At 46.8% G+C, this 27,163-nt stretch overlaps 1 protein-coding gene across 2 annotated transcripts in view; it reads right to left on the bottom strand.

Moving 5' to 3' along the window:
- LOC140556522 (poliovirus receptor) overlaps nucleotides 1-27,163 on the bottom strand; it is an 83,333-nt gene that overhangs the window by 51,757 nt on the left and 4,413 nt on the right. For both annotated transcript variants that reach the window (XM_072680535.1, XM_072680534.1), the window contains exons 2-6: nucleotides 8,013-8,122; nucleotides 7,556-7,808; nucleotides 5,069-5,365; nucleotides 4,633-4,750; nucleotides 3,466-3,614 (exon numbers count right to left, since the gene is read on the bottom strand). In XM_072680535.1, coding sequence (XP_072536636.1) covers nucleotides 3,466-3,614; nucleotides 4,633-4,750; nucleotides 5,069-5,365; nucleotides 7,556-7,808; nucleotides 8,013-8,122 — 927 coding nt within the window. The remainder of the gene's footprint in view (nucleotides 1-3,465; nucleotides 3,615-4,632; nucleotides 4,751-5,068; nucleotides 5,366-7,555; nucleotides 7,809-8,012; nucleotides 8,123-27,163) is intronic.

Genomic DNA, 27,163 nt, shown 5'->3' with positions numbered 1-27,163 from the left:
GTGTGTGTGTGTGTGGGTCCAATGACAGGGACCAAAACACACCACTCCAGTGCGGCCTCCGCCAGCAGGCCATAAAATGGTCATACATTATACAGAGCCTTCAGCTTCAAACACCTCTGCCTTCAACCTGCTACACACACACACACACACACACACACACACACACACACACACACTTCTAAAGCTAAAGCTTCTAAGTGAAGTTTCTTGCTCAGAGACACCACAAGCTCCTCAGAAGGCCCAAAGCAACCATGCTGTGAAAGCGGAGGAACCTGATTGGCTGGAAGCCGGCCGATCTGCTCAGCCGGAGAAGAACGGACATGTACTCAGCTTCTCCCCAAACCGTCAGCCGCAGACCACCAGACTAGACGTGTGTGTGTGTGTGTGTGTCTGAGGTTCTGCACTGGAGTTACGAGGTTAACGCAGCTAACAAGTACCAGAAGCTTACGGCCACACAGTTTGCACTGCGGCCATGTTAGCGCCCCGGCCCGGCCCACTTCCTTCCAGGCCGTTGCTATGCTGTTGCTACGTGTGCACTAGGGTGAAACTGCATTTGCTAAGAGAATGCTAATGTATATTCATTGGTTGCTATAAGGTTGCTGGGTGGTTGCTATGGACATGCTAGGTTGTGGTCGCTAAGGAGTTGCAAGGTAGCTGCTATTGTATGGTACACGGTTGCTATAGGGTTTCTAGGCAGTTGCTAGGTCGTTGCTGTGACGTTGCAAACATGTATGCTATGGTATTGCCAGGTGGTGGTTATAAGATAGATAGTTGCTAAGTGGTTGCTAAGGCATTCCAGGCGGTTGCTATAGTGTTACCTGGTAGTTGCTGTAATGAAGCAAAGGTGTATGCTATGCTATGTGGTTGCTAGTTGGTCACTATGGTGTTGTGAAGTAATAACTATGGTTTTGCTACGTGCTGACTAGGTGTGAAACCAAGGCTAGGTGGTTGCTAAGGTATACCAGGTGGTTTCCATAGGGTTGCTAAAGTAGTTGCCATGGTGTTGCCAGATGGTTGCTAGATGAGTGCTAGATAGTGTTGCTTGGGGTTTGCTAAGGAGCTGCTTAGTTGGCAGGTGGTTGCTGTGGTGTATGCCATGCTGTCACTATGTGGTTGCTATGGTTTTGCTACGTATTGACCACAGTGAAAATGTTTTTGCGCCAGTTGGTTGCTAAAGTGGTTGCCATGGTGTTGCCAGATGGTCTCTAGATGGGTGCTATAGTGTTGCTAGGTGTTTGCTATGCAGCTAATTAGTGCTTAATTGCTGGTTGATTGCTGAGATGTTGCAAAGGTGGATGCTATGGTGCATCAGGTGGTTGTAGTGGTACCCCATGTGGTTGACCCCGGTACTACACCCCGTTCTTCTGTAGCACTGTAAATAGTGGAGACGGCACAGCTCACACACTCTCAGAGGAAGGGGAACACATGCAGGACAGACAGACAGATGGACGGATGGACAATGGACAGTCGTATGAGGAACAGTATGGACCCAACAAACTGCCTTACGCCAGTACCCACAATCCCACGGGAGAGGACACTGACAACAATTCCAGAAGTTTCCTGCCGCTGCTCAGACCAACCACAGCTCCAGAGGAGTCTTCCTGTTTCCCTTCGCCACGGTCGGTCAGTCTTAAACCGGGTCACCTCTAGAACTGACCAGTGCACTGCTTCGGTACGTTACACGGTTTATGACCTGCCTAGGAAGCAGGTTGTGTAGCTGTGGTTGTTTGTAGTGCATCCCAGTTTCGCTGTAGTTCATTACATGTTCATGTACATTAGTGTTTGTGTAGTTAACTGGGATTTTGTGATGTTAACTGCACTGTTTGTGTAGTTAATTAGAAAGATTGTTATATTAGATTGTTGGTTAATTGTTATCTTGTGTATGGAAATTGCAATATTTGTATAGTTAATTGTTGTTGAGTTTGGTTAATTGCAATTTGTATGTAGTAGGGAATTTCTAACTAATTACAAAGTATGTGTAGTTAATTACAACATTTGTGTATGTAATGGGGAGCTTGGTTAAATGTAATTTATTTCTAATTAATTAAGTTTGTGTAGTTCATTATTTTGTGGATTTAAAGGCAAAATTTGTGCCATTAATTGTGATTGGTTAACGGCAAGTTGTCTCGAATTGCAATCTGTGTGTGAGTCATTTGTGTATTTATTTGCAATGTATGTGTATTAATTACAAAGTTTGTGTAGTTAATGGGGAGTTTGTTTAGGTAATTACAAAGTCTGTGTAGTTACAGGGGAATTTGTGTAGTTAATTACAAAGTCTGTGTAGTTAATTACAAAGTCTGTGTAGTTAATGGGGAGTTTGTGTCGTTAATTGCAATGTATGTGTAGTTAATGGGGAGTTCGTGTTGTTAATTGCAATGTATGTGTAGTTAATTGCAATGTTTGTGTAGTTAATTGCAATGTTTGTGTAGTTAATGGGGAGTTTGTGTAGTTAATGGGGAGTTTGTGTAGTTAATGGGGAGTTTGTGTAGTTAATTGCAATGTTTGAGTAGTTAATGGGGAGTTTGTGTCGTTAATTGCAATGTATGTGTAGTTAATGGGGAGTTTGTGTTGTTAATTGCAATGTATGTGTTGTTAATGGAAAGTTTGAACAGTTAATTGGGAGTTTGTGTAGTTAATGGGGAGTTTGTGTAGTTAATTGCAATGTTTGAGTAGTTAATGGGGAGTTTGTGTAGTTAATGGGGAGTTTGTGTAGTTAATGGGGAGTTTGTGTAGTTAATGGGGAGTTTGTGTCATTAATTGCAATGTTTGAGTAGTTAATGGGGAGTTTGTGTCATTAATTGCAATGTTTGAGTAGTTAATGGGGAGTTTGTGTAGTTAATGGGGAGTTTGTGTAGTTAATGGGGAGTTTGTGTCATTAATTGCAATGTTTGAGTAGTTAATGGGGAGTTTGTGTCATTAATTGCAATGTTTGAGTAGTTAATGGGGAGTTTGTGTAGTTAATGGGGAGTTTGTGTCGTTAATTGTCATTTATTTTTTTGTACTTAACTGTGATTGCAGTTGCAAGTTGTGCAAAGTTATCTCAAACCAATTGCGACATTTGTGTAGTTTGGGTAATTAATTACTGTACTGTGTAATTAATTACCTCATTTGCAGTCAAATTTAAGGTACATTATTAGATCTGTCCTCTATTTAAAAGCAGTGCACTCTGAGCTCTACGAAGAAATAACCTTCACTGGACCGTATTTATTTACCTTCAATAATTCAGTGTGTGTGTGTGTGTGTGTGTGTGTGTGTGTACAAAGCAGTCTCAGACCAGTAGTGCATCTGTGTGTGTGTGTGTGTGTGTGTGTGTGTGTGTGTGTGTGTTTATCCTCTGAGGAGCCGAAGCTCGGTCAAGTGAGAATGCACAGTGTTCTTTCTGTTTGTGTGTGTGTGTGTGTGTGTGTGTGTGTGTGTGTGTGTGTGTGTGTGTGTGTGTGCGCATGAAAGCATGGTTTCACTCACCCCTGACCATCACGCTGACCTGGTCCCGTCCCGTGCCGAGGCTGTTCCTGACCTCGCAGATGAAGGTGGCGTTCACCGTCTCGTCCACTTTCAGCACGGTCAGTTTATTCTCAGTCACCTGCACCGTATCCGGCATCAGACCGGACATCCTGTCACGACACGCAAAAAAAACCTCGTTAAAACGTCGTCCAAGGGTCCCGATCCTACGGTCTGAAACAAGACATATTCCAACCTTCATATATGTTAAACAGCCCTGTTCTGATTGGCCGCTCGTTCTGCATTGGGCCTTAACTAAAGAGGTCCCGTTGCTCAAGTGGAGTTAAAGGGGAACTACAATTACTACACAACCCACTTCAGAATGAACTGGTTAGGACGTGAACTAAGGCAGTCAGACTGGGTTTGCTGGGAAACCTTCCGTTCTAGAGAAATGTACATAGTTAGAATTGATCACAGTGGTGGTGAATGGGACCAGACGTCTGGTCGCAGCTGAATGCCTCTGTAAGCTCCCTCACAGAAACCCAATAAACAGCATGGGTACGAATACTCTGCCTGATGCCAGGAGCCACTTGCCCACCGTCACCGTCATCACATATAACACTCAGAAGACATACGGTGGCAGACTGGACGGTATATGCCGTGGTGTAGTCATGGCGACCCCTGATTTAATTCTCCAGCCTTGTAAAAGCAATCGTTAGCTTCTGTACCACCGTTTCTCACCCCCACAAGCGCCGACTCGGAACAGCTTTTTAATAATAGTTGAAATACGGGTGGAATTCCCCTTTAAAACGTTTCCTCCTGATCTGAAAGCCTTCGGCCTTTATCAAATCCAATGCCCTTGCAGAAGCCGCTGACCATTAGCGCTAGCAGGATTAGCTATTTATAGATCATAGGTCAGGGATAGGTCATGGGGCCTGAGGTTCACGCTTTGGAAAGCACAGGACGAACCCTGCTCAAGCCCTTAAGTGACCATTGAAGAAAAATAGGAGGCAGGAAGAGGCAAGGAGGAAGAGGGAAGGAGACAGGGAGGCTGGGAAGAAGGCTAATGGAGGCTAATGGGAAATCATTAAAACGATACTACATACATGCATGCATACCGCTGGAGTCAACCGGAGGGAGCTCACTGGGTGCAGCGCGAGAGCATCAGAAGCGAGGAGAGGAAATACTCACGTTCGCCAGGTCACCATGGTGGGGGGAGGGTTCCCCTGAGCCTGGCAGGTCAGCGCAGCGTTGGTGCGGCCCAAGTACCAGTTATTGTCGTATCCCACGATCTGGACCTGAGGGGGATCTGAGAGAAAGAGAGAGAGGGGTGCTCAGGTACCTTCTGCAGTGGGCAGGGAGGCTTTATTGGAACACTACGTAGGAACCTAATGCATGCTAATCTAGCCTAGCGGGCCGTACCACAGCTTGCTGCTCGTCAATGAGCTTAATAACCTGCGGTGTGTAAAACATGAGTATTAGCGTGGTACTGTTTCCCCTCCTGAAGCGCTCGAGTGCACCCGAGTGCCTACGCAAACAGCCAGGCAGCAATCTGGAAATAACGAGGCCCTCGAGACTCGCTCTGGACGGGAGCTCAGCTAATTGGCGGTTGGAGCTGTGGGCGTACATTCGATCACCAGTTTCATCGGGAACGTCTCTGGACTGGACATCGTCCGGTGCGACACCACGCAGCTGATGTCCTTGCCGTTGTCGGCCGAGGTTGGGACCAGCTGGTACTCGCTCTGCACGGTCACAGTGTTGTCAGCGTTGTCCGTCTTTGTCGGGGGCGTTCCGGTGCCGCCCAGCGACGTCACCCAGGATATGGTCGCTGCTGGACGCCCGTTTGCCGACTTGCAGCGCGCCACCACGACCGGGGCGGTGCCGGCCTGCACGGTGACCGTGGAGGCAGAGTTCACGGGCTTGGCTGGGGAGAGAAAAGAAAAAGAAAGAGAGAGAGAGACATTAAGATCAATTTAACGGACAATTGGAACTTGTTGAAGGTTGCAAATATAGGGACAGTATCTGGACAAAAGTATTGGGACACCTGCTCGTTCATTGCTCTTCTGAAATCAAGGGTGTTCATTTTTTATTATAATTTTTTTAATCCTGCTTTTGTTGGAGTAACTGTCTAGAAGAAGCAGCTTTCTACTAAGATTTTGGAGGAGCACTGCTGTGAGGATTTGATTGCACTCAGCAAGAAGAGCGTTCGTAAGGTCCTCAACTCTTGCCAAAAGCTCCCACCATCATTCCAGAGAACACCGCTCTTCCACTGCCCCACAGTTATGCTCTACTCTGACTTACGGATGGCTGTGGCATCACCAGCGGTCAAACCCTCTTAAGAGACAACAGCATGCCAGCATTAGCCTTGGAGCCAGCAGCTCCAAACTTTGTGGCTGACCGCAAGGGAGGAGACTGTCCAGTTCCCAAACTCTTGCGCCAGGTTGTCGGAGGACGCGAGAGTTCGGGAGTTGTGCCCTACAAGATTCTGACCTTTCTTCCTCTGCGCGCTCGGAGGGAGGAGAGGAAGAGAGGATGAGGGAGGGAGGGAGGGAGGGATGGATGGATGGAGGAAGGGGAGGCGGCGGCGGCGGCTTGGCTCGGCCCACAGCGCTCACATTGTACACACGTTCCGCTCGGAGAAAGACATCAAAGCGAGGGCGAGGAGAAAAGCGAGGGAGATGGCGAACGACAGGAGAGGAGCGGCCTCGCCGCATGATAAGCAGGCAGATCAATAGAGGGAGAGAGGGAGAGGACGAGAGAGCAGGAGCGCAGGAGCCTGGCCAAGGTTACTGCCACACTTCACACACATTACCAGCTGCGCGATTGATCCGACAGCATCACTCAGAAACCCCGTTAAAGCCCACAGGCCGGCGCCGCCGGGGGGAAGGCAGGGGAGTGAGATATGGTTCAGAACCAGAGCCGACCTCTCGGACCCACGAATCAGTTCAGCTTATTTAGTGAAATTATTCAATGAATCATTCAATTGTGACTTTACAGAACAAAACATACATCAAAGGTTTAATCAATTCAAAGCTATCTAATATTTATATTAGAATAAAACTAATAATGTACTACATGGTCTTCAGCACTAATGTACACCATTTTTATCAAATATGCAACATGTAAGAATATTCATATTTTATGGGAATTTTCATGGGAATTTATTTAAATTTTAGACTGCCCCCCCCCCTCCCGAGTTTCAGGGGCTGACATTATTGATCAATATTTGTTTTTATTTAAAAAAAAAAAAAAAAAACAATATGCAAATAAAGATTGGTTGTGCTATTACATTTGTTACTACAAACATTACTGTTGACCAAAACCATGCAGTATTATTATTATTATTATTGATCAGTAACACTATTAGTAGTAACTGTAGTGTTTAGAATTATTATTATTATAATAATTATTATTATTATCATCATCATCAATGATTGAGTAGTAAAACTACTATTAGTAGTATGTGTAGTGTTTAAAATTATTATTACTACTACTATTATTATTATTAGCCACATATAATTAATTACTTATATACTTTTCCAACAATGGTAGTATTACTATTAGTAGTATGAATTAATGATTAATAACTGGTTACTACTAGTAGTAGTTTAATATATAAAAATTCTGAACATACCATTATTATTATTACTACTAGTACTGCTATTATTACTATTATTACTATTCTGAGCAGTAGTATATTAATATTACTATTATTACTATTATTATTTTACTACTACTAGGAATAATATATTATTACTATTACATTCAGTAGTACTAGTAGTATTTATTATTACACTTTGTAATAACTACTACTACTACTAATATTATTATTATTATTATTATTAACAACAACAACAACAATAACAACAACTGATTCATAGGTTTAGTACTTTTAGTAGCAAAAGTAGTTTCTATTTTTACAATTAGAATTAAGAATTATCATCATCATCTTTATCATTATCATTATCATTGACTGTAGCAGTAGAAGCATTTAGAAATATCAGAAGGAAGATTGCAGCTGACCGGCCTGACATGCTATATGGGCAAAAGTAATGAGACACCTGCTCAGCCATTGTTTTACAAACACACTCACACACTTTATCCCACTGCTCACCTAGGATGATGAGGGTGGTGACGCCCTGCTCGTTTCCGCTGGGGTAGGTGGCGTACTCGCAGATGTACCTTCCCTCGTCGGACATTTTAATGTCTGTGAGCTGAATGGTGGGACTGTCCAGCTGGGGCGGTTCCGCTGTGAAACTCACCCGCCCATACACCGGGGAGGTGGTGGGGTAACTGAACCCCAAAATGGGGTGGAACACTGCAATGTTGGTTCGGGCGCCAGCAGCCGTTTCGTAGATCCAGGACACCTAGAGTGCAGAAAGAGACCTGGTCAGACTGGTCATGCTGGTCGGCTAGCTTGGCCGTGCTGGTAGAGGTCATCCAGCATGGACTTACTGGTCATGGGGGTCAACCTGCTACTAGCTTGGTCAAGGTGGTCATGCTGGAAGATCAAGCCATGAGAACATACCCTAGTGTGTGTGTGTGTGTGTGTGTCTGTTCAGAGATCTTACCTGTGTGAGCTCATTTTTGCCTTGATCTTGGAACTGGCACCGCAGGTTCACGGACTGCCCTGGATACGAGACCACCTCCGGCTCCACCTTCACGCGCTGTGCCAGCGAGCCTGCAGAGACAGAGGAAGAGGAAGAGGAAGAAGAGGGCCGTGAGAACAGGACACCATGCCGCCATCTGTCCGACTGAGCACAGACGACCTCTGCCCTTAGCTGCCGACCGAAATTTGTGACTGTTCAAGTGCAGCGTTTGTTAGCATGGTTAGCCTAGCATCTCCTGTTCAGCTACCAAACATGGTCCTGGCTGATCGACTGAATCGGGGGTCCGTGATCAATCATGATGATTTCATTTTCCACCAAACTTTCCCTTTAACAAAACAACAAGTGGAGCACCGTGCCAGCTTTCAACCACGGTGTGTGTGTGTGTGTGTGTGTGTGTGTTATATACACAGTGAAAAAGGGAAAGAAACAAAAGAGAAAGCGAAACCATATACAAACAAGTGTCTTCCAAAAAAAAAAAAAAAAAAAACACTGGTTTCACTAGATCACCACCTCTCTGGAGGCGATAGACACACGTTAGCCACATGCTAATACACCAGCAAGTTACAAGACTAGCCACAACACTAGCGACCGCACTAGCTGCAAATTAGGTCAGGTTAACGGACCAGCCACGGAGGTAATACGTTAGCCTTACGCTAATACTCTAGCCTAGTTAATAAGCTAGCCACAAGCTACTGAACAAGCCAAGCTAACACACTAGGCATAAGCCGGGTGCACTAGCGAGGTGAGGACTGTAGGCGGCGCACTAGCTTCAAGCTAACGTACAGATGCAGGCTAATACTGTAGGCCGCTGATTATTTTCGCTACAAGCTAATGCGCTAGCAAAGCTAATAGATAGACATAGAATAGGACGCACTCCTAGTAGACCAGCGTCACCTAAACATCCTATTATTCCACTATTATTATTATTATTATTATTAATAATAATAAATGCATCAGAATTCCGACGGCTGGTTAGGAATTCTCTGCCGATACGATTATTCCGATATCGTCGTGCATCCGGTAGCATCGGCACCAGAGAAGACGAGGGGTGGGCTAACAGGGAAGCAGCAGAGAGAGGAAAACAGAAGCTGTGTGTCATCACTGCTCTACTTTACACTGCTGTCCTGCCTGCAGGTAACACACACACACACACACACACACACACACACACACACAGTGAGAGAGAGAGAGAGAGAGAGAGAGAGAGAGAGAGAGAGAGAGAGAGAGAGAGAGAGAGAGAGAGGCAGGGGCGCTGATGTAAATCACAAACACCATCCTGTCCTTTTCTGAGGCCTGTCGCCCGTCATCACATCACACTGTGGCAGAGAGACACCTCCACCACACCACCCCTCTAATGAAGGCCTGAGTGACATTTTCATCCCCCCATAAGCCCTCCATCACCCCCTCCATCATAACTCCATAAGCCCTCCGTTACCCCTACATCATCACTCCTCCACAGTTGCTCCATTACCGCTGCATCACCCCTCCATCGTCACTTTCCCCCTCAAGCATCACTCCATCACCCCTGCATCACCCCTCCATCGCCACTCGCCCCCCCTCAATCACCCCTCTATTGTCGCTCCATTACCCCTGCATCACCCGCCGGAGAGGTCAGGACGAGAAGTGATTAGGGTTTCCAATAAAGTGGCCAATGAGTGGACGCACAGGGTACAATTAATGTCCAAATGTTTGTGGACACCCTAATTGTAATGACTGCTACGTCAAGTTGTACCCATTGCTCTGAGAGAGAGAGAGAGAGAGAGAGAGAGAGAGAGAGAGAGAGAGCGAGAGCGAGAGCGAGAGAGAGAGAGAATGAGAATATAAAGGGAATCATTTCTCTTTCTGGTGGTAATGACGACTACAGAGTGAGATGAAATTCTCTCTCGCGCACTCTCGCGCTCTCTCTCTCTCTCGTTTGGATGAATAATTTATCCGGTTGGATGGAATTCGGCGTTCCGGTCGTGTGTCACACTCGGAAATGCACATTTTTCACAGCGAGCTCCGCTTCTGTAAACAGACAAATTATTGATGATATGTGCTTTATTTCAAACTATGCTCCCTCGCTCGCTCTCTCTCTCCCTCACACACACACACACACACACACACTCCTGCTCACCCGCTCTCCCTAACACATACTTGCTATCTCTCCTTCTCTCTCGCCCTCTGTGGACCTGGATTTAATTAGGGGTGTGTGTTGAGGAGGAAATCTGTGAGTGTGAAAGATCGGTATGAACTGTAAAGCTACATCCTGCACACACACACACACACACACACGTCTCAGGCCATGTAAAGGGCAGTTACTTATGTCGGAGTTAACCAGCAGCAGTGGAGTGTTCGTGTGTGTAGGGCTATTGGGACAAAGTACAAGGATACACACACACACACACACACACACACACACACACACAATCAGAATCTGACTGCTCGCACACACACATTCCCTATTTGACCCTGCAGCTTACCCCATCTCCACTTTACCTTCTCTGGTAGTCTCTCTCTCTCGTGTGTGTGTGTGTGTGTGTGTGTGTGTGTGTGTGTGTGTTTGACTCATTCTGCCCGCTCCCTTTACAAACTGCACCACTGTATCAAAATGAAGGACACACTGGACCAGACCTCAGCCTACTTTATTAGTCACTTTACTGGAAACACTATACGGACAAAAGTATTGGGACACCTGCTCATTCATTCACACACAAAAAAGTTTCTCCTGCTTCTGTTGGAGTAACTGTCTCTACTGTCCAGAGAAGAAGACTTTCTACTAGATTTTGGAGGAGCATTGCTGTGAGGATTTGATAGTGTGCTGTTAGTGAGGACAGGACGTTACCCCACCTCACCCCCAAAGTCATCCCAAAAGTACTTGATGGAGCACCACCCTTCATTCCAGAGAACATTCCAGAGTTCCTCCACTGCTCCACAGCTCAATGCTGGGGGGCTTTATACCCCTCTAGCCCACGCCTGGCATTATTAGACAGCATGGTGCCAACAGGGTCATAAAGTTGATCTACTCCAGGGAGTCCTATTCTTTTGGCAATATATATATATATAGAGATAGCACAGTATACACACACACACACACACACACACACACACAAGCAAGATCAGAATCAATCATTTGGCATATGAATCAATTTGAATCAGAATCACTGGAAAGTGTATTAAACTTTAATCATGGAATCAGACTCGTTTGAACCAGACTCGTTTGAACCAGACAGCCTTAGTAAACACTCTGAAATGGTTCTCCACAGGTTCTTCACTAAAGGCAATGGTTCTATAGAGAATCATGGCAACTTGGAGAACCCTTTGGATGCTCGTACGGTTCTTCGCCAGTTCAAAGGGTTCTTCAGATTTGTGGATTTGTAGATGGTTCTATTACAGCTCAAAAAAAAGAGGGTTCCACTACAGTTATAGGTTAAAGAACCCTTTTAGTACTTCATAGAACCACTATGCTATGAGTGTAGCACATCAAACCCTTTGTCTTTTTTACTGATTCTCTCCCTCTCTCTCACCCTCACACACACACACACACACACACGTCTGTAGTGTGTAACGGGATCCCTCCACAGGTGTGGTGCGGGAGGATTTCTCCGAGCTCGGTCCCGGAGGACTGAACAAAAGGGTCCGGTCACAATACAGACTCACACAATACCCTCCCCATCTCCATGGATACCCCAGTCACGGAAACGTGCTGCACACTGCCGGGGGGGCGCAATAACTTGCAGCACACCTCTGCACCGGGGGAGTGGGGGCATATTAAAACATCCTCCAGAGGGGGGGGGCGGGGGGTGCACAGGGGGACTGGGGGTCCGAGGAAATGAAGAAAGGTCAACCTGTTCGTCAGACTTAAAGAATTTCCCAGCTTCCCTTCGTTAACCCCGCCCCCACAACCCTTTACCCCAAACAAAGTGGAGCTATGGGGCTAATGTTGCTAACAAGCAATAGGAGCGAATGGCCCACCGACTAGCAAGCCAAGCGGTACTCCAGTAGTGTGTGTGTGTGTGTGTGTGTGTGTGTGTGTGTGTGTGTGTGTGTGTGATTTGTACAATTTAATTCATATAAAAAAAAAAAAATGCAGAAAAGGAAAGTTCAGCCCAGATCCATCCCCATCCTTCCGCCCCCCGGGAGATAGTAACCTTGACAACTTACAGAATGTCTCACACACACACACACACACACACACACACACACACACACACGACAAGGAGCAGCTCCATCTAAAAAAACGTCACTCTATGCCATTAGGCGGTTGACATTGTGTCAGGTGGTTGCTAAGTGGTTGCTAAGGTCTTTCACATGACTGCTAGGGTGTATTGCAATTGTTTGCAGTGTAAGTTGGTCATGTTTGCTATGGTATCTTAGATGGTTGCTATGGTGTTACTAAGCTGGATACCTTCAGAAATGGTTGCCATGGATACAAAGTCAAAGATGGTTGCCAGGATTTTTTTTTTTTTTTAAAGGCGGTTACAACGCTATCTCATAGCTATGCTAACTGCTAACGGCTTAGGCCAGTGCTATGGTATCTTACATTGTTGCTATGGAGTCACTAGGCTGTTCCAAATGTTTTGGATTCTATATTTTTATATGGAGCTATGAAGTTAACCTGTACGTCCGCTCACTGGCCACTTGAAACATCTACCTTGCTACGGTATTCCAAGGCGGTTGCTATGCATTTTAGGTGGTTGCTATATTATTTGAAGTGGTTGCTAAGCAGTTGATGAGGCATCCAAGTAGGATTCTAAAAGTGTCATTAGGTGTCAGGTGGTTCCTAGGGTGTTAACGTTCCAAAATATAGGAAATTGCCCATGGCGATGATCATCATAGCAACGGTCATTAAAACAGAATAGAGCTAATTTAGCAAAACATCTGAAAGAAAGATCAAAGGCTGAGTTTAACGAGATCGTCCAGGTTTGACGGAGCCATGCGAGCTGTAGTTACGTCATAACTGATTTAATAAAAAAAAAATGGCCAATCAGTGCATCACTACCTGCCCCCCCCCCACACACACACACACACACACACACACACACAAGCTCACTTGCTCACTAATTACACCAGTGGTGTGTGATTACAGCGTCAGAGCGGAGGTAGCTAATCAGACCTGCATGAGTGTGTGTGTGTGTGTGTGTGTGTGTGAGAGCACAATGCTTCATCTGCTAAATGGGGAAAAAAAGCAACACAAACACCACCCCACACGCACACACACACACACACACACACATTAAACTGTTAAATGAGCCGGCTTGTAGCGTCTCCGTTAGACAGTGTGTGTGAGATTAAGTGGAAGCTTCTGATTAGGCGCGGATCATCCTGGATTTGCGCACACACACACACACACACACACACACACACACACACACACACACACACACTACTGCGACATCAGAGAAAGGCTAATTACACACATACACACAGAGGATGGGGGACTGTGGAGCAGGTTGGAGGAAGATCAGGTGGAATATCAGATATTTGCTTCAAATCTGCATAACAGCCACACACACACACACACACACACACACACACACACACACACACACACACACACACACACAGAATTCATTACTGTGGAGTTGCTATGGTGGTTGCCCTGTTATCCCACGGTTATGATTCTAAGTCCACCGCTATAGTATCTTTGATGGTTGCTAGGGTGTTTTCTCAACGGTTGCTATATTATCCAATGTGGTTGCTGTTGTATTGGAGAGGGTTACTAGGGTGTTTTCCAAGCAGCTGCAATGCTATGCCATGGTTATGGTTACAGCCCCAACGGCTAAGGGCACTGGCTATAGTATCTTAGGTGGTTGCTAAGGTGTTCCTCAAGGGTGCTTTAGATGGTCCTAAGGTTTAGAGCAGATATGTAGAACGAGGGTGTCGTGTTTCTGCTACACTCCTGACTGGCCTTCCTGGCAGTGCACTACTTCTCACCCCCTACTGAGCGGATTGGGACGCAGCCTTCGACTGATCCCACCTGGCTTCTGATCAGCGACTCCGTCCATCTCTCCCTCCATCCACCCATACAGAGATAGAGAGAGCAAATATTGAGACTTGACAGGGTTGGCGTCAGCTAACACACACACACACACACACACACACACACACACACACACACACACACACACTTTGCATATCCTTATCAGCTAACTGTGATACCAGTCAGGAAGTAGAATCCACAGAACTTTCTAACCCCCCTCCCTCCACACACACACACCACACAGTAAAGGTGAGAGGTCATCAGAGAAGTGGCCAGTCAGGGTTTCCATGGTAACAGAGGAACTACTCCCATGCACCCCTCTGGGAAGGCGTCTCCGCTCCACAGTGGACGCGCTCGCCCTCTCTCTCCCCCTCCCTCTCGCGCAACCGATTGATCTTACACACAAAACAGCCAAATCTAAACATTTACTTACAGCCTCTCTGATCTTCCCTTTGAGACACACACACACACACACGTTGGAAGCCCCTTCAGAAAAAACAACTTCCTAATACTTCCTCACTGCAGCTCATCAGTCTCTGTCTCACACAGAGTGTGTATGTGTGTGTGTGTGTTCTGCTACATTAAAAAAATAATTGCTGCTCTCACCCTGCATGTCTGTCTGTCTGTCTGTCTGTCTGTCTGTCTGTCTGTCTGTCGCTCCATCTCCCTCAGTCTCTCGGCCTGTCACTATCATGAACCTATTGGCTCCATGCTGTCTAGTGCCAGGCGTGGGCTAGAGGGGTATAAAGCCCCCCAGCATTGAGGGGCTGTGGAGCAGTGGAACAACTGTGTTCTCTGGAATGATGGTGGTGGAGCTCCATCCAGTACTTTTGGATAGAATGAGGAGGTGGGGATGATTAGGTGGGGTGATCATCGTCATCATCATCATCCTTCTCCAGCATCCTGACCTCTCTAACCCTCCTGTTGCTGAATTTAATCAAATCCTCACAGCAATGCTCCTCCACAATCTAGCAGAAAGCCTTCCCTATATAGACAGACACACACACACACACACACACACACACAGGTATCTCTCGCATGCTGTGATTTTGTCAGCTGCACCTCTTCACTGCTCTGACACCAACCTCCGCCTCCAACCCCCTCCCCTCCCAACCCCACGCATTCCTCCATCCCTCCCTCCCTCCATCATCAATCCACCCATCCATCAAACCCTGCTCTCCCCCCGCATCTAAATAAATAAACACAGACTGAGGAACGAGAGAGGAAAAGTAGGACAGGACAACCTGAGAGAGAGAGCAAGCGAGAGAGCAAGCGAGAGAGCAAGCGAGAGAGCAAGCGAGAGAGCAAGCGAGAGAGCGCGAGATTCGCTATATATTGTTTTTCCCCACTATTTTCACTTTTCTCCACAACGCGACTCTGGAAGTTGTTCTTTACATTGTAGCAGAACATCATGGTGAACGGACCAATAGAAACGCTCCAAAACTACCTTTTTGAACATCCACTGAAAGTTCAGAAGGTTTTAACTCAATGGTCAGGACCCCACAGGACGGACCACCACAGAGCAGGGTGTAGTAGTATTTGGGTGGTGGGTCACTCTCAGCACTGCAGGGACACTGACTGACATGGGGAGTGTGTGTGTAGGGCTGGTGGTATGAGTGGATCGGACACGGCGGTGCTGCTGGAGTGTTTAAACACTGTCCTCTCTCTCTCTCAGACACGCCAGAAGCTCTGTTGGTGTTGGTCACCCTCTGGTCCCTGACCTGTGCTCTTCCCTTTTCCACCAGAGCTCACTCGCCCATTCTCTTCTCTCTCTCCAGACCCGCCCATCCTTTCTCTTTCTTTACAGTCTCGCTGTATCCTTCTCTCCATCTGCAGATCCCTCTCTCCTCTCTCGCTCTTTCTCCAGCTCTCACACCTCCCTGCTCTCTCTTCTAGCTCTCCCTCAACCTCTCCATCTCTGTCTGTACACCACCCTCTTACTTCTCTCTCTGGCCTCAGGGGCTCGGTTCCTGTAACTGTGGAGTGTAAAAACAGATCTCTCTCTCTCACACACACACACACACACACACCCCTATATGATCTCTACACCACATTTCTAAATTGGAACTAACGCACCAGCCTGAAAACCATCAACACAGTCTAAACATCACCCACCGGAGTGCACACACACACACACACACACACACACACACACACACACACACACACACACACACACACACAGCCAAACAGGCCCCTGCCAAAAACACACCGCTGCAGCGGATGAGCCAACCACAGCAAGAGAGAACACACTCTGAACCACAGCTAGCAAAGACACACACACAAACTACAGAGCCCATGAGAACACACACACCTCTACAAGAACTGGGTTAGCTGTACTGGGCAGGTTCTGTAGTTTAGAGCTTACAGGCTGACCGTCTTGATCCCTTATGAAGCTGCAGTGTAGTTTCCAATCGAGAAGTCCAATCGAGACGCACAGGTAACACACACACACACACACACACACACACACACACACACAAAAGGGCAGTGTGTAGTTGATGAAAGTAGGGCGCATACAAAGCGCTCCCTGTCTCTGCGTGGTCACCATATCTTTAAAAAAAACACACACACACCTACAGAACACAGCGACAGGAGAAGGAGAGGAGGAGGAGGAGGAGAAGGGGAGGGTCAGAAAAGGTGAAGAGGAGGAGAAGGAGAAGGGGAGGGTCAGAAAAGGTGAGGAGGAGGAGGAGGGGAGGGTCAGAAAAGGTGAGGAGGAGGGGAGGGTCAGAAAAGGTGAGGAGGAGGAGGAGGAGGAGGAGAGGGTCAGAAAAGGTGAGGAGGAGGAGGAGGAGAGGGTCAGAAAAGGTGAGGAGGAGGAGGAGGAGGAGAGGGTCAGAAAAGGTGAGGAGGAGGAGGAGGAGAGGGTCAGAAAAGGTGAGGAGGAGGAGGAGAGGGTCAGAAAAGGTGAGGAGGAGGAGGAGAGGGTCAGAAAAGGTGAGGAGGAGGAGGAGGAGGAGGAGGAGAGGGTCAGAAAAGGTGAGGAGGAGGAGGAGGAGGAGGAGGAGAGGGTCAGAAAAGGTGAGGAGGAGGAGGAGGAGGAGGAGAGGGTCAGAAAAGGTGAAGAGGAGGAGGAGGAGGAGGAGGAGGAGGAGAGGGTCAGAAAAGGTGAAGAGGAGGAGGAGGAGAAGGGGAGGGTCAGAAAAGGTGAAGAGGAGGAGGAGGAGGAGAGGGTCAGAAAAGGTGAAGAGGAGGAGGAGGAGGAGAAGGGGAGGGTCAGAAAAGGTGAAGAGGAGGAGGAGGAGGAGAAGGGGAGGGTCAGAAAAGGTGAAGAGGAGGAGGAGGAGGAGAAGGGGAGGGTCAGAAAAGGTGAAGAGGAGGAGGAGGAGGAGAAGGGGAGGGTCAGAAAAGGTGAGGAGGAGGAGGAGGAGAAGGGGAGGGTCAGAAAAGGTGAAGAGGAGGAGGAGGAGGAGAAGGGGAGGGTCAGAAAAGGTGAAGAGGAGGAGGAGGAGGGGAGGGTCAGAAAAGGTGAAGAGGAGGAGGAGGAGGAGGAGGAGAAGGAGAAGAAGGAGGAAAAGAGAAAGATGAGGAGGAGAAGGAGGTCAGAAAAGAGGAGGCAGAAGAGGTCAGGAAACAAAAAGAAAGAGGAGGTCAGAAAAGGCAGTGGCCAGAAATGAAGAAGCAGTGAAGACGGGGAGGCGCGAGAAGGAGAGGATGACAAGGACAAGCGAAAGAGACAGGAGCTTTAGCAGACAGACAGATCCGTTACGTGGCCAGAATCACAGAGAGGGATGAGGTGGGGGGGGGGCAGTGAGCGAGCAAGTGAGTGAGGAAGGAACGAGAGAGAGAGAGAGAGAGAGAGAGAGAGAGAGAGAGAGAGAGATGGATTTCACGCAAAAAACTTGACCGTTTCCTTATAAACAACTTCCGAGAATTTCCTCAAATAAGACCACGGACCAACGTCTTATTTAGCCCTGAACGCGAACCTGACCTGAGATCAGAGTCTGAGCGTGAACTGAGCTGAGAGAAGGGGACTACAGTTCAGCTGATTGCGTAATAAAAGAGAAGAGAGTCTACTGTACTTATTTGTCAGGATTAGTCAACGTCAGCACAGTTTCAGAGGCTAGGCAAAAACACCAGGAGTGCACCAATACTGCTCAGACTATGAGAAGAGTGCCATTAGCGTCCGCGAAGATTGAGGCGACGCACTAAACACCAAAAGAAGTGTGTCCAAAGTCTCCAAACGACTAAAAGTGATCCTGTTAACATGATTTATGAGAAAATACGTCTTACACACCCATATTGACACGACAACACAACATTTGCCTCAAATTTTTAAATATGTCGATTTTGTAGACCATTCCAAACACAACCTTTAATAAATAAATAAATAAATAAATAAATAAAGTTCCACATATAGCACAAAAAGGGTTTGTCTATCGTTACAAGTCAAAATAACCCTTTAGAACCCTCAGCTGGGAGTGTAGTCCACACTTTAGCTCATCCCTTATTCAGACTACTGGACCTATTTTGCCATGCTTAGGCAATGTAAGATGTAAGCCCACAGTTTCAGAGGCGAAGAATCAGTTCAGGAAGTCCCCAATGGAAAATAAATAAATAAATATAATATATATATATATAAAAAAAAAACCACCACCACATCCAGAAACTACTTCCTCATCTATATTCAAGCAGACCTGCTTCAGGTAGCTTAGGTAACCGGTTCACCTTTATTTAAAAAAACACAGCTCACTGAAATAGTCCAGCTAGCGCCAGTTTCTCTTAAAACAGTTTCGAGGGAACGCGGCAGCTCAGTGTAGAGAATTATCTTTAAAAGGTCACTGCTGCTTTTCCTTGGACAGCTCGCTACGCTGGGCATGCTAATGGCATTAGTCCTCTGTGAAGGAGCAGCGCGCCGCTCATGCTAACACACATCCTACGAGTCCTCGGCCAGTGGAGACTGGTGTAATTACTGTAATCTGTGTGGCTGGACGGGCTGCACAATATATCATTGGCAATCATTATTACTGCGATACTGGCCTTTGCGATATCGCTAACAAGCCCTCCACCAATCACTGTGCATCTTTTTTGGTCTGTCAAGCACTTGGCCACCAACACCCCGCCTGATTCACCACTGTGTTTTTAAAATGCCAAGCATCTCATGGGCTGCTAATTCACATAGTCTCATAGTCGCAATTAGTAGGCTGGAGAGTCTCCACAAGGGGGCGTTGATTAGTATTCAATTAGCTTGTGGTGCTTCGCATCAGTGACACTGCGTGGCCTTTTCTCCAATCCTGCTTCTGGAGAGCTACTTTCAGCTCGCAGACTTGGTCTCCATCCATAACCCAGCCTACAACCCTAAAGGGAGTAGCGTAGTGGATAAGACGACCACCCTCCCTCTAGTAGACTAGGGTTTGACTAGGTTGGAGACCACTGGTGTAAGGTATTTCACAATACGTGGCAACGCAGTCGCGATACTGTCCGTGTCCCATAACGAGGTCACAGCGAGGGCGGACCTGCGACACTGGAAGCCAGCTGAGGCGCCATCAGGCTGTTGGCAAGTGGGCCAAACTGTGACAGGAGCAGGTGTGAGGTGGGCAGGGAGAAGAAGAGAGGAAGGGGAGATGAAAGGCAAAAACCAACAACGAGAGACCGATGACGAGGTCATCGACAAACACCAGGGAGAAGAAGAAGTGCTCTATTTCCTATCGTTCAGTCATGTGACCTTTCATTTGCTGCCACCAGCCGCCTGCTCTGCTGGGACTTGATGGCAGGGCATTCATTAACCTCTCGAACCCTAGGTGTACTGTTCAGTTAATAGTCCTAATGCAGAAGCTACTGAGCCTTACCTGGTTATGCAGATCTTGAGGAGTCCCACAGGGCTCTATCGTAGGACCTATGTAACTTCTGTTAACTGCGACACTGGACTTACGTACAGGGTCAAACACGAACATACTGGTCGTGGCTTGGTGTAGGTGGAAGTGGAGGGGAGTCGGGGGCTACCTGGTAAGCCCTTTATCCAGCCAGGGGAGCGAGCAGCCTGTCCGTCCGTTTTGGTGAGGTGTTAGTTTGACAGGGCTCAAAGTCTTTGCTAGGCTTCGTTGACTCGCGAGGGCATGGCTGGCCTTGCTGATCGATAACGGATCAATACAGCAAAGCCCTGGCTGAGTCTCAGACAACAGATGGACACATTAAGGACAACTGTGTATATATGGGTGTAGGGGGGGGCAGGAAGGACAACACTACACAGCTCTATTTTCACCTTACAAAGAGAAATCGAGATGGTGGAAGGAAGCCAAGGTTGCCAGGTTGCTGAGAGGAATCATCTCTTCAGCTGCATGTCTCTGTAAATTATTCGCCAATTGTTCGTTGGAGTGGCCGCTCCGCTGAAGGTCAAGAAGAGGCTCATCAGAAACGGAATAAACGGAGAGAGGATCAATAAAAAAATAATAATTAAAAAAAGGGACGTTTCAGTTTCTTAGCAGCGGGATAACGGCGTAATGAACTGTACTGCTTCTAAACAAATTTACTACGTTATGCGGTTTATTATTTCAATTATTATTATAAGATATGTAGTTGGCACTCCAATAAGATGGACGAATTTGGGACCCAAGGACCAGGTAAACCAACGACCGGGTGAGCCAACAGCCGAGCGACCCAAGGACCAGGTAAACCAACGACCGGGTGAACCAACAGCCGAGCGACCCAAGGACCAGGTAAACCAACGACCGGGTGAACCAACGGCCGAGCGACCCAAGGAACAGGTCAACCAACAAATTGTGAACCAAAATAGTGATATAAATAAATAGTGAAACAACAAATCACACATACAATATCCAGTGTATATATTAGATGTTCGTATGGGTGTCAAACAAATTGGGCCTCATAACGGTCTACACTCGCATGGCTCGCCTGGCTTTACTGCGACTGGAGAAAATGAGTGCTGACCGGTAAGTCCTGTTTCCAACGTTTCATAATGATCCAATATGGAAATCATTATGTCATCACCAGCAAAACTTCTACATTATAACTTCCCTGCCCAGAACAAGCACCACACACATCCCACAGTTCAGTTGTTTCAGTACTTTTTCGCAGCAGGAAGCAGAAAGGTTGAAACTGCTGGCATGCCAAATTCATGAGAGAGCATGAGGGCTTTTAAAACTCTCTCAAGGCCCACTCCGTCTATCCCTCTCGCGTACTCTCGCTCGCTCTCTCTCCCTCTCTCTCTCTCACACACTTCTTTCCATTTGATTTATTTTGTAAACCAAACTTCCAGGGTTGTGCATGTTTCTGAAGCGCTGCCAGACCTTGAAGGAGTAGTCTGGAATGTTCCAGGCTGATCTCCATCTGCAGTGCACCACCTCACTTATGACAGAAACCAGTGGTCAGTCGCTGAATTCCACCCGTCAACACGTCCGTGAATTCCTCAGTCGACAGTGTCTAGTAATGAGGCTGTAGTGCCGGGTAACTGACTTCCTTTAGAGATGGGACCACATTTCCAAAGGGAAGGATTGGGGGTAATGCATTCCTAGCATAGTGATGTGGAGTCTCACCGCCTCTGTCTGATCGGCATGGGACCAGAACGGAAAGGAAAGTGAAAGCAACCGGAGCTGCTTTCTTCACTCCTTTTTTCAGAACGTCATCATTTTACAGGACAGACATTCTTAGTCCGGCTCATCGTTAAAACCCATGGGCAAACCAATGAACAGGCCAACCAACAATCGGTCAGGGGAACCAATGATCAGGCGAGCAAAACAACGGTGAGGCGGGCTAAATAACAAAGCAGGCGAACCAACGATCAGGTGGGCTGAACCAACGAACAAGCAACCGAACAAAGAGGTGACCCAACAACTGGTCAGGCAAACCAACAATCAGGTGAATAGAGGTAGACTGTAGACTGGGATTTCTGCCACTGCTGGTAGACCCTTATGACCATAAGCTTCCACCCACCTGTAGATTCAGCTACTTCCTTCACACTACGGCCACGCCCATTATCATTACCTTGATCAATCATTAACTGTATTTGCTCTGTCCACCAATTTCCCTTTCCTCTTCTCAATCTACGTCATAATTTCACAGGACAGACATTCTTAGTCCGACTCATTGTTAAAACCCATGGGCAAACCAATGAACAGGCCAATCAACAATCGGTTGGGGGAACCAATGATCAGGTGAGCAAACCAACGGTGAGGCGGGCTAAATAACAAAGCAGGCAAACCAACAATCAGGTGGGCAGAACCAATGAACGGGCGGACAAACCAACAAACAAGCAACCCAACAAAGAGGTGACCCAATGAACAGGTGGACTAACAATCAAGTGAACCAATCAACAAGCAAACCAACGTACAGTTGAACCAATAATCTGGCAAAGCAACAACCGGGCGAATTAACAAACGGACTGGCGAACCTCCAATGGGGTGAAAGAGACATATTAGCGAACTTGCTAGCTTCTGGTTGTGCTAATTCATTGTGCTAATGTTAATTCAGCCCACACTGCGCTCTATCCCAGGCCAGCAGAACATTCACCAATTGGAAGAAATGGAGAGAAGACATGCCTTATTCCCAGACCCCCCTCCAGGGGTGCCAAGCCCATCTCAAAACCCACAGCATGGCATTCCAGAGTGATGGTCTGCTCTGAAACCCATCAGCTGCTGCTGGTGTTTAAAGCTACTGGGCTTCTTGTTAAACTGGGCGGATTCCGCCTGGCTTTCCCTCCGATTAGGCAGGACCTGCTCCAACAGTCTGGCAACCTCAAGCACTCCACATCAATCTGGCAACCACACGCCTCTTTGCAGACATGTTGGCTGTTACCCTGTGGTCACGCAGTGTGGAAGACGTGTGTGTGTGTGAGCATAGCTGGGTAATAAAACACATTTAATAGGATTATGGAACAGTAGACTAATTTATTACGAGGCCTCTGGTAGAAAGAGCGGGGTCAGTGGTCACTGGCAAGAAGGGTCATGTTGGTGCAGCCAGTGATTCAGTTTATGAAGCAACATTAACAACAATATATTTTAATGAAAGGGTGAAGCAACAAACAGGCGAATCAATAATCAAACGAGAAAACCATCAAATCAACCAACAATCGGATACATCAGCAAACAGGCGAACCAGCGAATCGAGGTAGACTGTAGACTGGGATTTCTGCCACTGCTGGTAGACCCGTATGACCGTAAGCTTCCATTCACCATCATTAACTTGATCAATCATTAACTGTATTTGCTTTGTCCCCCAATTTCTACCATTAGAGTCGTTCCAATATAGATCTGTTTTGATTGAATTCTGTCTGCATTACTTTTCCAGACTATCTAGTAACACGTTAAAGCTAATTCTAAGACTATTACACTTTTAGCCCTACCAGAAGCCTCGACTTTCAGCTGAAAGCCGGAAATAAAATGTATACCTTCATCTGTAGCAGATATTTGCAGGCTGTTTATGTATTCATATCAATCAATTACAGGCATCAACAACAAAAAAATGTTAGTCCATGGCCTCGATTTAGATGATCGATGATAAAGAATATTAGTGCAATTCTCAAAGCTCCATTAATGACTAAGAACTTCAAATCAACCCAGCCCAAAATCCCACATGACCAAATCACAGTTCGATGAATTCAATTGAACTTTGAACGAAACAAGCTCTCAGACGAACTGTGAAACCACAAGCTGTTGCGAAACAAGTGCGTTCACAATTGTTACATGTAAAAAAAAAAGAAAAGGCAGAAGTTCCCACTGTCCTAATTTGGTCATATTTAGTCAACCAGTCCTCACATTTCCAGAAGTCAGACCAAAATATCCACGTCAAAGTGCTCAGTTTCAGAAACTTCCCAGTCAGAAAACAAACCATATCACAGTCTGCTTCCTCATTTATGTGGAGATTTGGGAGATAAAATGCAAACCCTGCGTTCCTGTATGACTCAATTCAAATGGAAATGCAAACGACCTGAGGTGAATTCTGATGAACACACAGATCTCCAGCTCATCTCTGGGCTGTGCGATTTCTGATTAGTGGTGAGGTTGTTGTGGAGCTCTGAAATGAGATTTCCAAAAGTCACCTCTAAAGACGCAACTCTGAAAAATAAAAGGTACTTCAAACGCTTCTGTGAGTGATGCCATAGAAGATCCTCCTTTCGTTCCATAACGGACCACGTTTGAAATAGAGATGAGAGTGTGAAGAACATTTACACCGGTAAAGAAACGTACTAACAAATGGGGAGAAAATACAAAAAACAAATAAATAAATCAACGAATGAAAGAACCCAAAGAACAGACAAAGCACCAAACAGGCGAACCAAACAACCACCCAAAAGAAAAACGGACCAACAATCAAACAAAGTAAACCAACAAACAAGCAAGCAACCCAAAAACGGGCAAACCAACGAACCATCGAACCAAAAAAAAAAATTGCTGAATCAACAAATCAAGCAACCCAATGAACAGACAAAGCACCGAACAGGCGAACCAAACAACCACCCACCCCTAAAGAAAAACACACACCAACAATCATGTGAACCAACAATCAAGCGCACCACCGAACGAGCAACCCAAAAACAGGCGAACCAACAATCAAGCGCACCACCGAACGAGCAACCCAAAAACAGGCGAACCAACAATCAAGCGCACCAACGAACGAGCAACCCAACAATCAAGCGCACCAACGAACGAGCAACCCAACAATCAAGCGCACCAACGAACGAGCAACCCAAAAACGGGCGAACCAACAATCAAGCGCACCAACGAACTAGCAACCCAAAAACGGGCGAACCAACAATCAAGCGCACCAACGAACGAGCAACCCAAAAACGGGCGAACCAACAATCAAGCGCACCAACGAACGAGCAACCCAAAAACGGGCGAACCAACAATCAAGCGCACCAACGAACGAGCAACCCAAAAACGGGCGAACCAACAATCAAGCGCACCAACGAACGAGCAACCCAAAAACGGGCGAACCAACAATCAAGTGGATGAACAATTGGGTGAATTACCAACTGAGCAACCCAAAGAGGCGAACCAACGAACCATCGAACCAAAGAAAAATTGGTGAATCAACAAATCAAGCAACCCAATGAACAGGCGAACCAACAAATGGGTGAATCAACGAATGAGTAACCCAAACAGCAGGCGAACCAACAATCAAGTAGACCAACAAACGGGCGAAGCAACAAATCAGCGAAGAGAACAATGTGTCACTAATATCCTCAACAATTCCGACTCATTTTATTGAGGTTGTTTAAAGAATAAACAGTAAATGCGAGTTTGGTTTGTGGTTTGGGTTTTACAAGCCTGTTTACTACCCTGTTATCTTGCCTGATGTTATACCTTATGTGGAAGGCTCTCGAAATGAAGAAAAAGTCCAAACACTGCAAAATCCAAACTTTAGGGATACCAAAAAAAAAAGATGGAGACCCCACTGCCCTTCACCCTCATTTCACCCCTCTCAGAAACACTTTGGTTGGCTGCCCGGCTCGGCTCGAGAAATGATTAAAATATGAGCGCGAGTTAAATGGCCATGTCATCTCCATGAATCTCTAAAGCTGTAAAAGCATCTTGAGATCTGACATCTGCTGAACAAGGAGGAGAGAAAGAGAGAGAGAGACACAGAGAGAGAGAGGGCGGGCGAGCCAAGCGAGGGATGATGGAGGAGGAATTGCTGGTCTTTCAGCAATCTCTCCCTCATTTTAGCTCCAAAAAAATAAAAAATAAAAATAAGGGATGAAGGATTGTGTTTATGACCATCCCAAGGAGGCGGATGATGTATGTGAATCTTCACCCGCCACTTCCCTCTACGGGCTCAGTGAAAGCGGAGGCAGGCGGCGTGGAGAGCGCCGCTCAGTAGCGTTTATGGCGGTCTCCCGAGCACAAAGGCCCGCCAGGCAGCGAGCTGTCGCTTCGGTATTAGCTCAGGCTTGATCTTAATTGATCTATCTGTCCATGAACGCAGTCCTTCACAGCTGCCGTCACCTGGCTGGACACGCTTTCAAGCTCTGCGGGAATAAGAAATTGTAGCGCACTGCTTGAAAAATTCTTCGTTAACAGCTCCATACTGTACTTAAAAGGGGCTCCTTGCCCACATTTTTGGAGCTAAATTGAACCCTACAATTGTTGCTGGAATGAAACCCTGCATCTCCAAAAGGCCAACTTTACAGGAGGCGCAAGAAACCTTCAGAACTTGCAATAGAAGTCCATGTAAAAAGACTTTACTCCAAGTAATTCTGGAGTTTCTACTAGTCCAGTCAGCATGAAATATGAGGAACTATTCACCCAGGCAAAGTTCCTCTATTCCAATAAGTTACAACAGCACCCGTCAAAGGGTGGGATCTACGTATTAGGCAGCAAGGGAACAGCTGGTTTGTGAAGGCAACGTGAACTGAAGCATGGTCAAGCGGAAAAGAATCAAAACATAGTGATGGCTAGACGACTGGGTCAGAACATCTCCAAAACCTCAGGCAGGTCTTGTGGGGTAGGTAAGGACAACCTTATGGATGCTTTTGGAGGCCCCACCTCAGAACTTGCAGGACTTCTGCTGTATTATTACAGATACCACAGGAAACCTTCAGAGGTCACGGAGTCTGGAGTCCATGCCTTGATGGGCCAGAGCTGTTTTGGTGGTATGAGATTCTGGGAAGCCTGTCGGTTTCAGGATTTACGCATTTGTGGGCGGAGCTTGGACAGGTCAATTTGCGAGGTCAGCCATCGATGCGTGCTGGATACTGCAAACAAAAACTCAACAGTGCTGAAGAGACTCTTAAAAGCTTTCTCTCAAACACACACACACACACACACACACACACACACACAAAACTCAGTGCATTCCAGTATTTCTTCTCAATAAACCTGTTCACTCGTCCGTCCCTCCCTCCCTCCCTCGTTCACTAGCTCGGACTCAAATAAACAGCGCGGCCTTGAGGTCTGACCCACGGGCTGGTGTGGTGGGGGTGAGTGAGTGCATGGATCAGGCAAAGGCTAGTTACGCGGGGGGTTGGGGCGAGATTTTGAATACACCAATGACAAACATCCCTCAAACAAAAGCAAGCAGGTCATGAGAATGAGGGGTGGAGTGGGAGGGAGGGGAAGAGCAATGGAAGACTGTTGTTTTTAGGACAGAACTCAAACTCCTGTAGTTACGAGGCCTGATTTATAACACTCCTGTGTGTATGTGCTAGTTTTTAGGCCTCTGTGAGGACCCCAAGGCTTTGAGGAAACAG

The sequence above is a fragment of the Salminus brasiliensis genome, chromosome 5 (genome assembly GCF_030463535.1).
Source record: "Salminus brasiliensis chromosome 5, fSalBra1.hap2, whole genome shotgun sequence".
NCBI lineage: Eukaryota > Metazoa > Chordata > Actinopteri > Characiformes > Bryconidae > Salminus > Salminus brasiliensis.
The sequence above is the reverse complement of the archived record's forward strand: the minus strand, read 5'-3'. Positions and strand labels throughout refer to the sequence as shown.